This window comes from Oryzias latipes, chromosome 17 (genome assembly GCF_002234675.1).
Source record: "Oryzias latipes chromosome 17, ASM223467v1".
NCBI lineage: Eukaryota > Metazoa > Chordata > Actinopteri > Beloniformes > Adrianichthyidae > Oryzias > Oryzias latipes.
In genome coordinates, this window is record NC_019875.2 from 11,215,795 (window position 1) to 11,228,888 (window position 13,094).

Here is a 13,094-nt window from a genome sequence, read left to right on the forward strand (position 1 = left end):
GTCAAATTAGACATTTCTAATTGAATTTTGAAATTTTAAAATTCTTTTGAAAAGGAAATGTCAAATACCATTTTCTTTATCATTTTAATTAAGAGACAGAATGAAACAGGTGGAAGTAAAAGGCTGATGCATAGAAACATGCTTCCCAACAGGATAACACTAATGTCTTCTTTTTTAAGCTGCATGAAACAAGCTACATATGAGATGATAACAAAGGGGCTGGGGTGCACATTAATGTAAACAGCGCGGATACACTTCAAGCAGGACAATTGGAAAAATATTGAACTGTGACCAAAAACATTTAACAATAAAATATAAACAATTACAGCCATTTTTTTTTACTGAAACTGAGTCACTTCAGCGTACATGAGTCTTCCCAGTTGAATGTCTTGAAACCACATTAAACAGTTTTTAAATCTTCTTGATGAAATCAGAGGTAAACAGTTAAGTTGTCCTTCAAAGTTTGTGTTTGTTAACAGCCCAACATCCCAGAGTTTGGTCCAAGTCATCTTTCTAACTGAAACACTTTTCTCTCAAAAGGTCTGGATTATTTTATGTTATATTTAAGAAGTCATAACATTTAAGAAACAGGATTAAGGTGAAGTGGCCAACAGACACAATTAAACTAAATTGAAGCAATTAAATAATCTAAAAAGAAATAAAAACATTTTCGCTAAAGCCCGCGGTGCAGCTCTGTTTGTTCGGGAGAAGAACACAGTGATTGGCAGTTGTTGTTGTCGCTCCTTTTTTCCATGGGTTTTAGAGAAACTCGAAATTGCAAGATGATTTGCATGTACGTAATTTGGATGATTTGCAGGTATCTGTTGTAAATTTGGCAAGCTGTTTTACCTACGTGTACATATTAAACTGCAACGTTATTGATGCACAGGTAGAGAAGTGGAGTGACTTTTTAGCCAATCAGAATGCAGAACACAATGCCCGATGCAAATCCGTGAAGTAGCGAAACCGTGAAAAGTAAACCGCGTTATAGCGAGGGATCACTGTATTACTGTGACAAATACGTATTTGATCACTTGATTATCAGATAGATTTCCGACCAGCAAAGACCTGCTGTTCTGCTTTTAAATAGTCCAACTCCACTCTGTTCATGATTCTAAATTAGTAGCACCTGTTTGAGGTGGTTAGCTTGCATAAAGGCACCTGTGCACCCCACAATCAGTCAGAAGTCTAACTACCAACATGGGCAAAACCAAAGAGCTGTCAAAAGACATGAGACTAAATTGTAGACCTTCACAAAGCTGGAAGTGGCTACGGGGCCAAGCAGCTTGGTGAGAAAAGAACAACTGTTGGAGCAATTGTCAGAAAATGGAAGAGGCTAATGATGACTGTCAATGTCCCTCGGACTGGGGCCCCTCGCAAGATCTCACCTCGTGGATATCGAAGATGCTAAGGAAGGTGAAGAATCAGCCCAGGACGGGAGGAGCTGGTCAATGACCTGAAGAGAGCTGGGACCACCGTTTCCAAGGCTACTATAAATAATGCATTAAAACGTCATGGTTTAAAATCATGTATCGCATGGAAGGTTCCCCTGCTGAAGTCAGCCCATGTCAAGGCCCGTCTGAAGTTTGCCAATGACCATCTTGATGATCCAGAGGAGTCATGGGAGAAAGTCTTGTGGTCAGATGAGACCAAAATAAAACATTTTTGTCTCAACTCCATTCGGCGTGTTTGGAGGAGGAAGAAAGAAGAGCATCATCCCAAGAACACCATACCTTTAGTGAAGCACGGGGTGGAAGCATCATGCTCTGGGGGTGTTTTTCTGCACAGGGACGACTGCACTGTATTAAGGAGAGGATGAATGGGGCTCTGTATTGTGAGATATTGGGCAAAAACCTCCTTAGAGGTTCTCTCCTCCGTCAGAGCGTTGAAGATGGGTGGTGGCTGGATCTTTCAGCATGACAATGACCCAAAGCACACAGCCAAGAAAACCAAGGAGTGGCTCCCTAAGAAGCATGTCAAGGTTCTGGAGTGGCCTGGCCAGTCTCCAGACCTAAATCCAATAGAGAATCTTTGGAAGGAGCTGAAACTCTGTCTTGCTCAGCGACAGCCCCAAACCCTGACAGATCAAGAGAAGATCTGTATGGAGGAGTGGGCCAAAATCCCTGCTGCAGTGAGTAGAAACCTAGTGAAGAACTACAGGAACCGTTTGACCTCTGGAATTGTTAACAAAGGCTTCTGTACCAAATATTAAAGTTTTTTTAACTCAAGTGATCACATACGTATTTGTCACAGTAATATACAAATAAAATGTTTTTTAAAAATCGTAGAACATGATTTCTGAATGTTTCTTCAGATTCTGTCTCTCACTGTGGAAATGCACCTATGATAAAAATTTTAGACCCCTCCATGTTTTCTAAGTGGGAGAACTTGCTAAATCACAGGGTGATCAAATACTTATTGACCTCACTGTATATACATCATTTGTTGTTTTTAAATAAGAGAAACAGTCAGCCTTAAAAGCTCAAACTTTAATGAAAAATGCATAGTTGCAGGACTTCTTACAAAAGAAAGATATTTCAAAGAATTTTTAAAAACAATTTTTAAACATGTAGAAGGTTTAGACCACTTTGACATGTAATTTAAATTATTTAAAAAAGCCCAACAATAAATCAATTATAATAATAATAACATACATAAGTCAACAATAATAATAATGAAACAATAATTAATAATAATACAAAATCAATAGTAATTCAATAAGAATAATAAATGATAAGAATAAATCAACAATAAGTCAACAAAAAGTCCAAAAGTTAACAACAGATTTACCCTTAAAAAAAGAAGGAAAAAAAATAAATAAGAATTACTCTACTGATTCATGTGAGTGATCAATTTGTGTAACACAGACGGTTTGGTGTCGGGTTTCAAGCGAACAGTCTGGCCAGTCTTATCAAAATCTGTTTCCACAAAATGTTTTGTACATAGCCAGACTGATTTACTAGTTGGGTTGGTAAGTGGGAAAAATAAAAAAATATATATTTTTTTTTTTCAAAGAGCTTGTTTCATAATACGGACGCATGCATATGTTGTTAATTCATACCGCCAGGAAAGCTCAATTTTTTTTAAAACAAGTTTAATTTCCCCCCTCAAAACTCCTTGCCCATAGGGGGCGGTGATGCTCGTAACTAGATGTGAAAGCAGCGAATCGTTTCCGGTTTAGTTACGGCGTTTTGTTTAGGTCTGGTTAGTTCACGCAGTGTTTTGCTGTAAAGGATCTTCGGAAGGAGGAAAGATCGATGGAAATCGTCTTAAAGCAGTAGTTAAACTTCCTAAGAGGCGGTATGTATTTCTGTGAAAGTCTAAAACATCCACAAGTAAAAAATTAGTTTGAAGATATGCATTCAATCTAGTTGTTAAGAGAGATTCTGAAAACTGTTGTTTGAACCCTGTCCCTGCTCAGCGCGTTAACATCCAGTCAAAGACGATGCATAGCGCCATCGTCACGTGACCATGATGCATTAAAGGGCATTTCTGTATAATAAATGCTTTGATCATCCATTTAAATAGGTATTAAAACAGAGGTTAAAACGATATACTGTGCCAAATATGGTTTTGTCAATGATTTTGTCTTACCTTTTCCTCCTTTGAGTTGAAACCATAATCTGAGGACTGAAAGCCAGGAGTGAAAGAAACAGAAAAGCAAATGTTGAAAATACAAAATAGCATCTGATACTAAAAAACTTTTTTTTTCACTGGGTAACAGCTTCAGGTTTAGAGGTTTTTTTCAAACAGTTTCAAAACATACAAAATATTTTTTCTCCAAATGTTAGTATTTCTTTAACTTTACAATTAGTACTTTGGAGTTTAAAACTGTTTTCATACATTAGTTTTTTAAATTTACAATCTGAATTTTTATTGACTTCAAGCTGATCCTAACTAAACCCAATACAGCTACCGTATAACTAGACTTTTCATGTTATAACAGTCAATTTTGAAATGGTTATAACATTTTTACTCTTGTCTAAATTAGTTTGTTCTTTTGTGTTTTTCTTTATGCAAGGAGTACATGATGAATGACAGCTCTAACCAGGAGAGAGCCTCCAGTTTGGACCAAGCAGAACCAGAACCTCCACAATTCAAAGAGGAACCAGAGGAACTGTGCATTAATCAGGAGGAAGAGTCGCTCTGGCTGAATCAGGATGCTGATGTAAATGCAGAATTAAAGTCTAAATGTGAAGAGAATTTCAGAGATTGTAAAAGGATTATGTTTCAGTTCAAGGAACTGTCACATTATCAGTACTGCCTGGGGATCAGAAATGCTGAGACAGACTTACACAAAACAGGTATGTGAAGTATCACTTATCAGATAAGTTTCTGTTTTTTTTCATTCTGAAGTGATAAGGAAAATGAATGAATTGGGTTAAAGCACATCTGTGTTTATGAGTATCTGTAGGAGCAATTGTTAGTCTAAAAGAACACACAGTATTCCTCAAATGTAATTAAAATAGGGTTAAAACATCACTTTTTTCACTTCACTTCACTCTTTCCCTGTACCATTGTGCTTATATTTATGTGTTATTAATTGTCTTAAATTTGTTAAATAATGCATTTTGTGTCTTTGTATACAACAGCTACAATGCCACTGAGGTGGCTTTATTTAATTTACGTTCTTTGTAACTTAAAATTGTGATCTATTTAATATAATTTTTGTTGGTGAAGCAGTAAACTCTGTGAGTATGCATCTCTCTTTTTTTTAAGCATTATCTTTCTGTGGCTTCTACCCCCAGATGTTCAACAGCAGCATCTGTGTGAGGATGAGAATAAATGGCACCTCCATAAACGGGAGAGACATTCCAGTCTGGACCAAGCAGAACCAGAACCTCTACAGATTAAAGAAGAACCAGAGGAACTCTGCAGTAACCAGGAGGGAGAGCAGCTGTTCCTGAATCAGGAGACTGATGTGAAGATGGAGTTCAAGTCTGATTTGTTGGATCATCAGCATCACCAGAGGAACATCACCATGATTCCTGTCATAAAGCTGGAAAGAATAGGTACGTAAACTGTAACTGTTCTGACAAAGAATGCTTTTTATTCCTAAGAAACAAAGTAAAGGAGGAGAAAAGTCCCTGTTTTCTGCTGCTGTCAGTGACTCTGTACTCCCCAGCCTGAGCAGCTCCTCTGTGAGTGTGGAGGAGTTTCCTAATCTTATAAATTTGACATGCTTGAGCATCTTGAACTGGATTACTGCATTAACCAGTATGTCTATGGATCTTAGTGTTTTACCTTTTTGATTCAGTTGTCTCTGATCAATTACATTAGAATAAGGCTAGAAAAAGCTTCAGTTATTCATTAAACTAAATTAAAGGAATTATGGTAACAATTTTAAAAAATAAAAGCGCAAATAATTTAGGTGGTATTATATAGGATGATAACGTGCAAGGAGAGACGGTCAGTTGAGGGGTTTGCCCTTCTTATACCCTGTTAGAATGCAGCTGCCTTTATAGTGACTGATGGAAGATAAAAATGACCACATCTCCTCAATACTTGCTGCTCTTCACAGGCTTCTTGTTCATTTTAGGATCCAGTTGACAGTTTTATTTATATATTTTAGAACTCTGAATGGTTTGGTTCCATTGTGTTTATTGAAGGTTTATTAAAGAGTTACTTAAACCATGTGCTCCAGGAAGAAATATAAAATCTTTGACCCAAAGTTCTTCACTCCAGACTTAAATTAAAGGGCAGCAGAGAGTTTGGAGAAGCTGCTCCTGAATTATACAATGTTACCTCATCCACATCAGAGTTGCTCCAACTCTTTCTGGTTTTTAATCTGTTGGTAATATTTTAAAGACCTTTACTTAAAAGTCAAAAGTCAAAGTAAACCTTATTGTCAATCTCTATGATGTTTTCACATACATGGAAATTTGAAATTCTTTTTCTCTTCAAACTTCAGTCTAAACGGGGAATCTATCTTCAAAATACAAAATAAAATAGAATAAGACGAAGGGGCATCATGTAAAAATAAGTTTGTCTCTTCAAGGCTGGAGAACGCTTTTCATGTTTTGGTAGAAACACCACCCAGGAGGTTGCGGGATTGGGCGGTTTGAATTGTGCTGCGGTTTGAATTGTGCTGCGGGCAAAAAAAAAAAAAAAGCGGGATCAGTGCTGCCATGAATATCTCATGAATATATATTAGCGGACTACGTTAGGCCGTGCGGCTGTTGGAGTCTTATGTACTGAAGCTCCGTGAAGGCACCAGGTAGAGACGCCCAATGGCCTCTGTCATCTAACCTGTTGTTGGGGGTGTGCAGTGTGTTCTTTAAGGCCTGATATCGCGGTCGCGTGTAGGCGGAGCTACCAGCTAAAGTTATGGTTTGATCGCTGCATGGAGCGATGTGTGCATCAATGCATGGTAGACACGAAGAATGTGGAGACATCAGGTTTATTATTTGAAGAGTTCTACTTGGTAATCATGTTTCCATGTTTAAGTTCATAAAATCATCCCAGGGAAAGTCTCTGCTTCAACCCCCGCAGTGAAAGCTGCGTCTGAATCTGACGCCTGTGTTTCCATCTCTCTGACAGAGTTTGAAGCTAAAGCCCCTCCCCCGCCTCTCTACCTGCTTTTCTTCTCTACCTGTTCACCTGTTCATCCTCTGTAGCTGAGAGTTGTTTTTCCCCGCTCTCCCAGTGTATTCTACACAGAGAGCGCAAAATACGGTCATCGTAGGTTTACACGATAGTCGGGGCGCTCTGGCGCAGCACACGGATCAAAGAGCTGTGAATCTATCCGGCAACACTGCGCAGGATAAGGAAGGAGCAGGTTGCCTGGCAGGGACATGATGTCAATTGATGAAAAGAACCTCAAACGAGGTTCATCGTGAGTCACGCATTGTTCTCAGATCTGCAAATCAGTAAAAACTGGAAAAGGCTGAAGCCAAAAAAAAGTATTTTTCTGTCAGGAAAAAATTAATTCATAGATTTTCAGCTCTGTTGAACCATTAATTTTTGTTCCCTCCATGAACTCAAATGACTTTCACCTGCATCTTTACCAGCTGGTTCAGCGCGCTTCAGGCCGTCTGTCTGCGCGCGGACACACGCACACTTTTACCGAACAGGATTTGTGAAAATATATTTAATAATTAAGTTGCAAATTACACAAAAGAGGAATGCATGAAAAGATGAGGCTGGAGGAGGGACATGAATCTCTTTAATAATATCAATACAAATGCGTGTTTTTTTCCTGCGGGATGGCAGACGATACAAAATCAATGCATCTCTATTACTGTGCGGGAATAAATTCTCTGAGTTTTGCGGGTGCGGAAGGAGTGGACATACATATTGCGGGTTTGGGCGGGAGCGGGATGAAGGAAATAGTCCCGCGCAGGGCTCTACCAGGAGGTCACTAGGAGCAACGTGGTAAAGCAGGAGAAGGAGGACACGTTCATCTGAAAGCACACGTCTGTAGGAGCAAACTTGAGTCTGAAATTTGCTGCAGATTGATGTTCTAAAAGTAAAATTTCATATGAACATATAAATGTGAGCACATTTAAAATTTGAAAGATTTCCATTTGCAATTCTGACTCAACAGAAACACAGTAAGCAATGGAAAAAGTATAATTGTTGGAATGCTACAAAGAAATTAATTTAGTTTAATGCTGTAAAGCATTCAACCCTTTGTTTTCCTGTTTCTCTTTATTTATTACACTCATCTTCCGCCGTTTTCGGCACTTAACTCCTACAATTTTCATTTTTTTTGCGTTTCACTGCACCCATGGCTAGAACTGAACATATTGAATTACACTGGATATTAGGGCTGGGAATCATTGGGTACCTCAAGATACGTTGCAATTTGTGATACATTGCTCACTTTAACGATACTATTACGATATAGCGATGATGTGATAATCGATATATATCGTCTCTAAAAACTCACGATATGTCAAACTTTAAGAAAAAGATCTTGGAAAAAATGTTTTTTGGAAATTATTTACCCATTTCTTTTTAGTTTTTTAAACAATAATAATGAACAACTTGTGTCCTATTTGGTGTAATGAAAAACAGACTTTTGTGTAACATTGCTGAAATCAGTAATACTCTGTCTTTGACAAACAATGACAATTTTCATTTTAAAAAATATCTGTACAATTCGGTTTAAACATTTGTGAACATGAACAGCAGTGCCATTATTTAGTACAAAATTGCTGAAAACAGGATAAAAAACGAATAAGTCAAGTAGCTGCCAGGCACATATGTATTAACTTTTGAAAAACAAAACCATAGCCATTGCTTATTTTACAGTTGTGAATCAGATATTAATTCTGTGAACAAATTATAGAGTCTTTGTTAAAAATTAATGACACCATTTAGTGCAATTGGGGTGTAAACAAAAATAAAATTCTCCCAGAAAAAAAAAACGGGTAGCTATGAACTTTCCTGTAAGTTATTTAAGAAATAAACTGCTTTTAAAATAAATTAGCAGGGATGAAATACATGAACTTAAAGTGCATCTAAAAGTAAACATCTTTGTGAACAAAACTTTAGGGGAAAAGCTGCATGTGATGTATGTTTATATGTTCATGTTGTTCTGGAGAACCACAGGCTTTTTAGCGTCAAGACGCCGCTCATCTACCGCTGCTTTGACGAGAAGGGGGGTCAAAGGGGAGGAATGACACTCCTGCTGTTTCCAGCACCATCTCAACCATAGCTCTGGTCTGGGCGTACAGTGCAGGGATCATTTTTTCAGTATTTCCAAGAGGGAAGCGACAGCCACGGCTTTCTCACACAACTCCGGGTGATGCAGCTTCAATGCAGCCGGCACGTCTTTTAACTTGCTGCTCTCGCTATTTCCTTGTTTTTCCCTTCTGCCATTTTTGTTTGATTGTGTATTCTTCTTCGTCCGTCCGCGACAGCCAATCATGCAACGAGCGCCCCCTACCTACCCTCCGAAGAATCGTTTTACCAAAGGATGATTAATATAATGTTTTACAGGGTCTTCAAACCGTAAATAAAAGGTCGATACTTGACAAAGACGCTTGGAGAATCAATCACGGGATTAAATATCGCGATATAGCACCATATCAATATTTTGGCACACTCTTACTAGATACAGCGGGGAAAATAAGTATTGGACACGTCAACATTTCTCTCAAAAAACATATTTCTAATCGAGCTATTGACACAAAATTTTCACCAGATGTCGGCATCAACCCAAGTAATGCACACATAGAAAGAAATCCAAACATTTATGTCCATAAATGAAGTTATGTGTAATAAAGTGAAATGGCACAGGGAATAAGTATTGAACACGCTTAATGAAATTTATTTAATACTTAGTGAAAAAACCTTTGTTGGTGATTACAGCCTCAAGACGCCTCCTGTGTGGAGAAACCAGTCGAATACATTGCTCGGGTGTGATTTTGGCCCATTCATCCACACAAACCGCCTTCAATTCTTCAAGCTTCCGGGGGTCTCTTCTGTGAACCCGGATCTTCAGTTCTTTCCAAAGATTTTCAATTGGATTCAAGTTTGGTGATTGACTGGGCCATTCTAGCAGCTTTATTTTCTTTTTCTTCAACCAGTTTAGTGTTACCTTGGCTGTGTGCTTGGGATTGTTGTCTTGCTGAAAGATCCACCCTCTTTTCATCTTCAGCAGCCTGGCAGATGACAGCAGATTCTGATCAAGAATGTCTCCATACTTTTCTCCAGTCATTATTCCTTCAATGATATGAAGTCTACCAGTACCACATGCTGAAAAACAGCCCCACGCCATGATGCTCCCACCTCCAAACTTGACTGTTGGTATGGTGTTTTGGGGGTGATGTGCGGTGCCATTTTTCCTCCAAACATGTTGTGTCTTATGACATCCGAAGAGTTCAATTTTGGTCTCATCTGACCAGAGTATCTTCTCCCAGAATGTCATGGGTTTATCCAAATGTTGTGTCGCAAACTCCAAACGAGCTTCAACATGCTTCTTCTTCAAAAATGGAGTCTTGCGTGGTGTGCGTGCATGGAGGCCATGGCGGTTGAGTGCATTACTCATTGTTTTCTTTGAAACAACGGTACCTGCTGATTCCAGGTCTTCCTGAAGCTCTCCACGAATGGTCCTGGGCTGTTGGAGAACCCTTCTGATGATTGTTCTGACTCTTCTGTCTGAAATCTTGCGAAGAGCACCTAGCCGTGGCAGGTTTATGGTAATCCCGTGTTCTTTCCACTAGGGTTGTGACGATACCATCGTCCATCGTGATGGGTGACTGACATCCCGATGGAGAGACACCATCGGGATGCCACGCCCCCGCCACGCTGCGAGTCGACACCATAAGCCGCGGTTACATGTGCAAAATATCTTGATAAGGATTATTGATCGAATTAGAATCCAACATGGGCCCAGAAAACTATAAAAACGACTATAAAGGGGGCGTGGTTTGACAGAGCATGGAGTGAGACGTGTTTTGCGGAGCGGAGCGGAATAATTGCCTTAAAGTATAGTTCTTGGCACGATTGAGGAGTAAATTCTAGCCTGGACTTTGTTTAAAGTTGCGGTGACACGAAATAAATACTTAAAATGTCTGGAAAACCATCGAGAGGAAAGCAGACAACTCTTTTACAGGTGAGGCCCGCCACACCGACCCAGCCTGCAGCCCCCACTAGCAAAGACTCCGCAGGTGAGGAGGAACTAGTGGCGGCTAGCTTAGCGGCCCACACCGAAGTTATTAAGCAGGATATTCTGTCATCCCTTCGGAAAGACCTGGTGGATACTCTTAAAACCGAAGTCCGGAATGTTTTGGGAAGCGAGTTGGCATCTGTGAGAGCGGACATAAACGCGGTCAGATCTGAAATACGGGAGTACAGAGAATCCGTCACATCGGAGCTGACGTCGCTCAGCGCCACGGTGAGAGGGATGGAGGAAAGCCTCTCCACCTGCACAGACGATGTTACACTGCTGCAGAACGACGTGCACCGCCTTAACGCCATAGTTGAAAATCTCCAAAATAAATGCGAGGATCTAGAGGCAAGATCACGGAGAAACAACATCCGACTGGTGGGCGTACCGGAGGACAAGATCTGCTCTACAGCTTCCATTGCAGCGCTGCTTCAACAGGCTTTCAGTTTGAAAGAGGCGCCACGGCTGGACCGGGCGCACCGCGCTCTCTTCCCGGCTCCAGGGCGGGGGAAGCCGCCGCGCGTCATCGTGGCCCGCTGTCATTACTTCCAGGATTGTGCAAACATCCTTCGCCTCGCACGGGAAAAACAGCAGATCAAAATGGATGGTATGGCTATTTCAGTTTTTCCAGACTACACTGCAAAAACCGCAAAAGACCGCGCGGCGTTCAATGACGTGAGGAGGCAGCTTCGTGGGGTGGAGGGCGTGCGGTTTGGGATCCTCTTCCCAGCCCGGCTCAGAATCACCTACAAAGGCGAGGAAAAAACCTTCTCCTCACCAGAAGAAGCCCAAAAATACATCACTCAAAATATCAAACAACGCTGAGCAGGTGATAAAGAACACAACATTCGCATTTGAAGAGTATTAGACTGTGCAGCATTGAACTAAGTTCAAGTTATTTAAAACAAGTTCAACTTGGTTCAAATGTGCGAGCATATACTCTTTTCCCTATAGCTTTACACTACGTTCTTTGTCATTATGTGAGTTTGAAAAGGGAATTGTGTTCATGTCTGTGTTTATATGCACACCTATATATTTATTTTGGTTTAGAGGCTTAATCAGGTAAAAAGGTTCCAAAATTTTTTTTTGCAGGCTTTGGTTGTGTCTTTATGCGTGCCTTTTTTCTATCCACTTAAATTTCTGTTTATTTGGGTGGAATTTTATTGTTCTGCTCCGCTTAGCAGGTGAGCTAGTGCACCCTGAGCACTTTAGTGCAAACTTTCCGTGTAGTGGGAATGTGGATGCGATCTCCACTATTTTGTTCTTTTTGTTCTGGGGAGATCGGCACTCATTTGGGGATCTTACATTACTGTTTTTTACTTTACACTTTTATTGCTTCTATTTTATCTTATCTTTTTATTTTTTTACTTTGTACTCCATGTCAGACACATCTCTCTCCTTGTTTATTGCTTTATGAGTAAACCTAAATTAGGTTCCTCGGATCCAACTCGTTTTATTAGCTGGAATGTAAAGGGTTTACAGCATCCTATTAAACGCAGAAGAGTCTTTTCCCACCTGAAAACTTTCAAACCAGACATCATTTTTCTGCAGGAAACCCATTTACACTTAAACGAACATTCAAAATTAAAACAAGGCTGGATAGGTCAAACCTACCATTCTAAATATGAAAATCGTTCTAGAGGTACAGCCATACTAATCAGAAAAGGTGTGCCGTTTACACAGACAAAAACTGTATCTGACACCAAAGGTAGATATGTCATAGTTGAGGGGAAATTGTTTGGGATGGAGGTGATCCTAGCTAACGTTTATGGCCCAAATTGGGATGATCCACAATTTTTTATAAATTTTTTCACTAACCTCCCTGTGACAACCACACACCATTTAATATTAGGTGGAGATTTTAATCTTGTTTTGAAGCCAGAGGTTGACAGATCAAGTCCAAAGTTCCCACCTAAATTATCCAAATCTGCAAACTCAATCATATCTTTTATGGATTCCTACAAACTATTTGATCCCTGGAGACAAAACAATAAAACTTCCCGACAATATTCATTCTTTTCGCCTGTCCACCAGTCATATTCTAGAATAGACTTCTTTCTAATTGACCAAAGGTTCCTTTCTTTAATAACTAATAGTCAATATCATAGTATAGTGATCTCTGATCACTCCCCTGTTCAGTTTGACCTAACCTTCCCAGAAAACATAGTACCTCGACGCACATGGCGTTTGGATCCAATGTTATTGTCTCATAAACCCTTCCAAAGATACATATCAGACCAAATTGATTTTTTCCTTCAAATTAATACCACACCTGGAATGTCTGTTACTACTATCTGGGAGGCACTGAAAGCTTATCTCAGGGGACAAATTATCTCTTTTGCAGCTCATAAGAAAAAAGAGAATGGTCGCCGCCTTGCAGATTTGTCCCAACAAATTAAAGTAGTAGACCAGAAGTACGCCAATTCGCCAAGTCCCTGTTTATATAAAGATAGACTACTACTACAGGCAGAGTTTA

General features: G+C 39.7%; 2 protein-coding genes across 21 annotated transcripts in view; one reads left to right on the plus strand and one right to left on the minus strand.

The window, feature by feature from the left end:
* The window catches only part of LOC110013423 (zinc finger protein 271), a 253,782-nt gene that overhangs the window by 104,950 nt on the left and 135,738 nt on the right, over positions 1–13,094 (minus strand). The gene's annotated exons all lie outside the window — the stretch shown is intronic.
* Positions 1–13,094, plus strand: part of LOC105358153 (gastrula zinc finger protein XlCGF57.1) — a 62,471-nt gene that overhangs the window by 28,228 nt on the left and 21,149 nt on the right. For 2 of the 8 annotated variants that reach the window (XM_023965639.1, XM_023965635.1), the window contains exon 4: positions 4,749–5,012. In XM_023965639.1, the coding sequence (XP_023821407.1) occupies positions 4,749–5,012 (264 nt within the window). Of the gene's footprint in view, positions 1–3,104; positions 3,301–4,021; positions 4,305–4,748; positions 5,087–13,094 lie in introns of those variants that run through there. The other 6 variants (XM_023965641.1, XM_023965640.1, XM_023965644.1 and 3 more) reach the window with 6 other exon arrangements.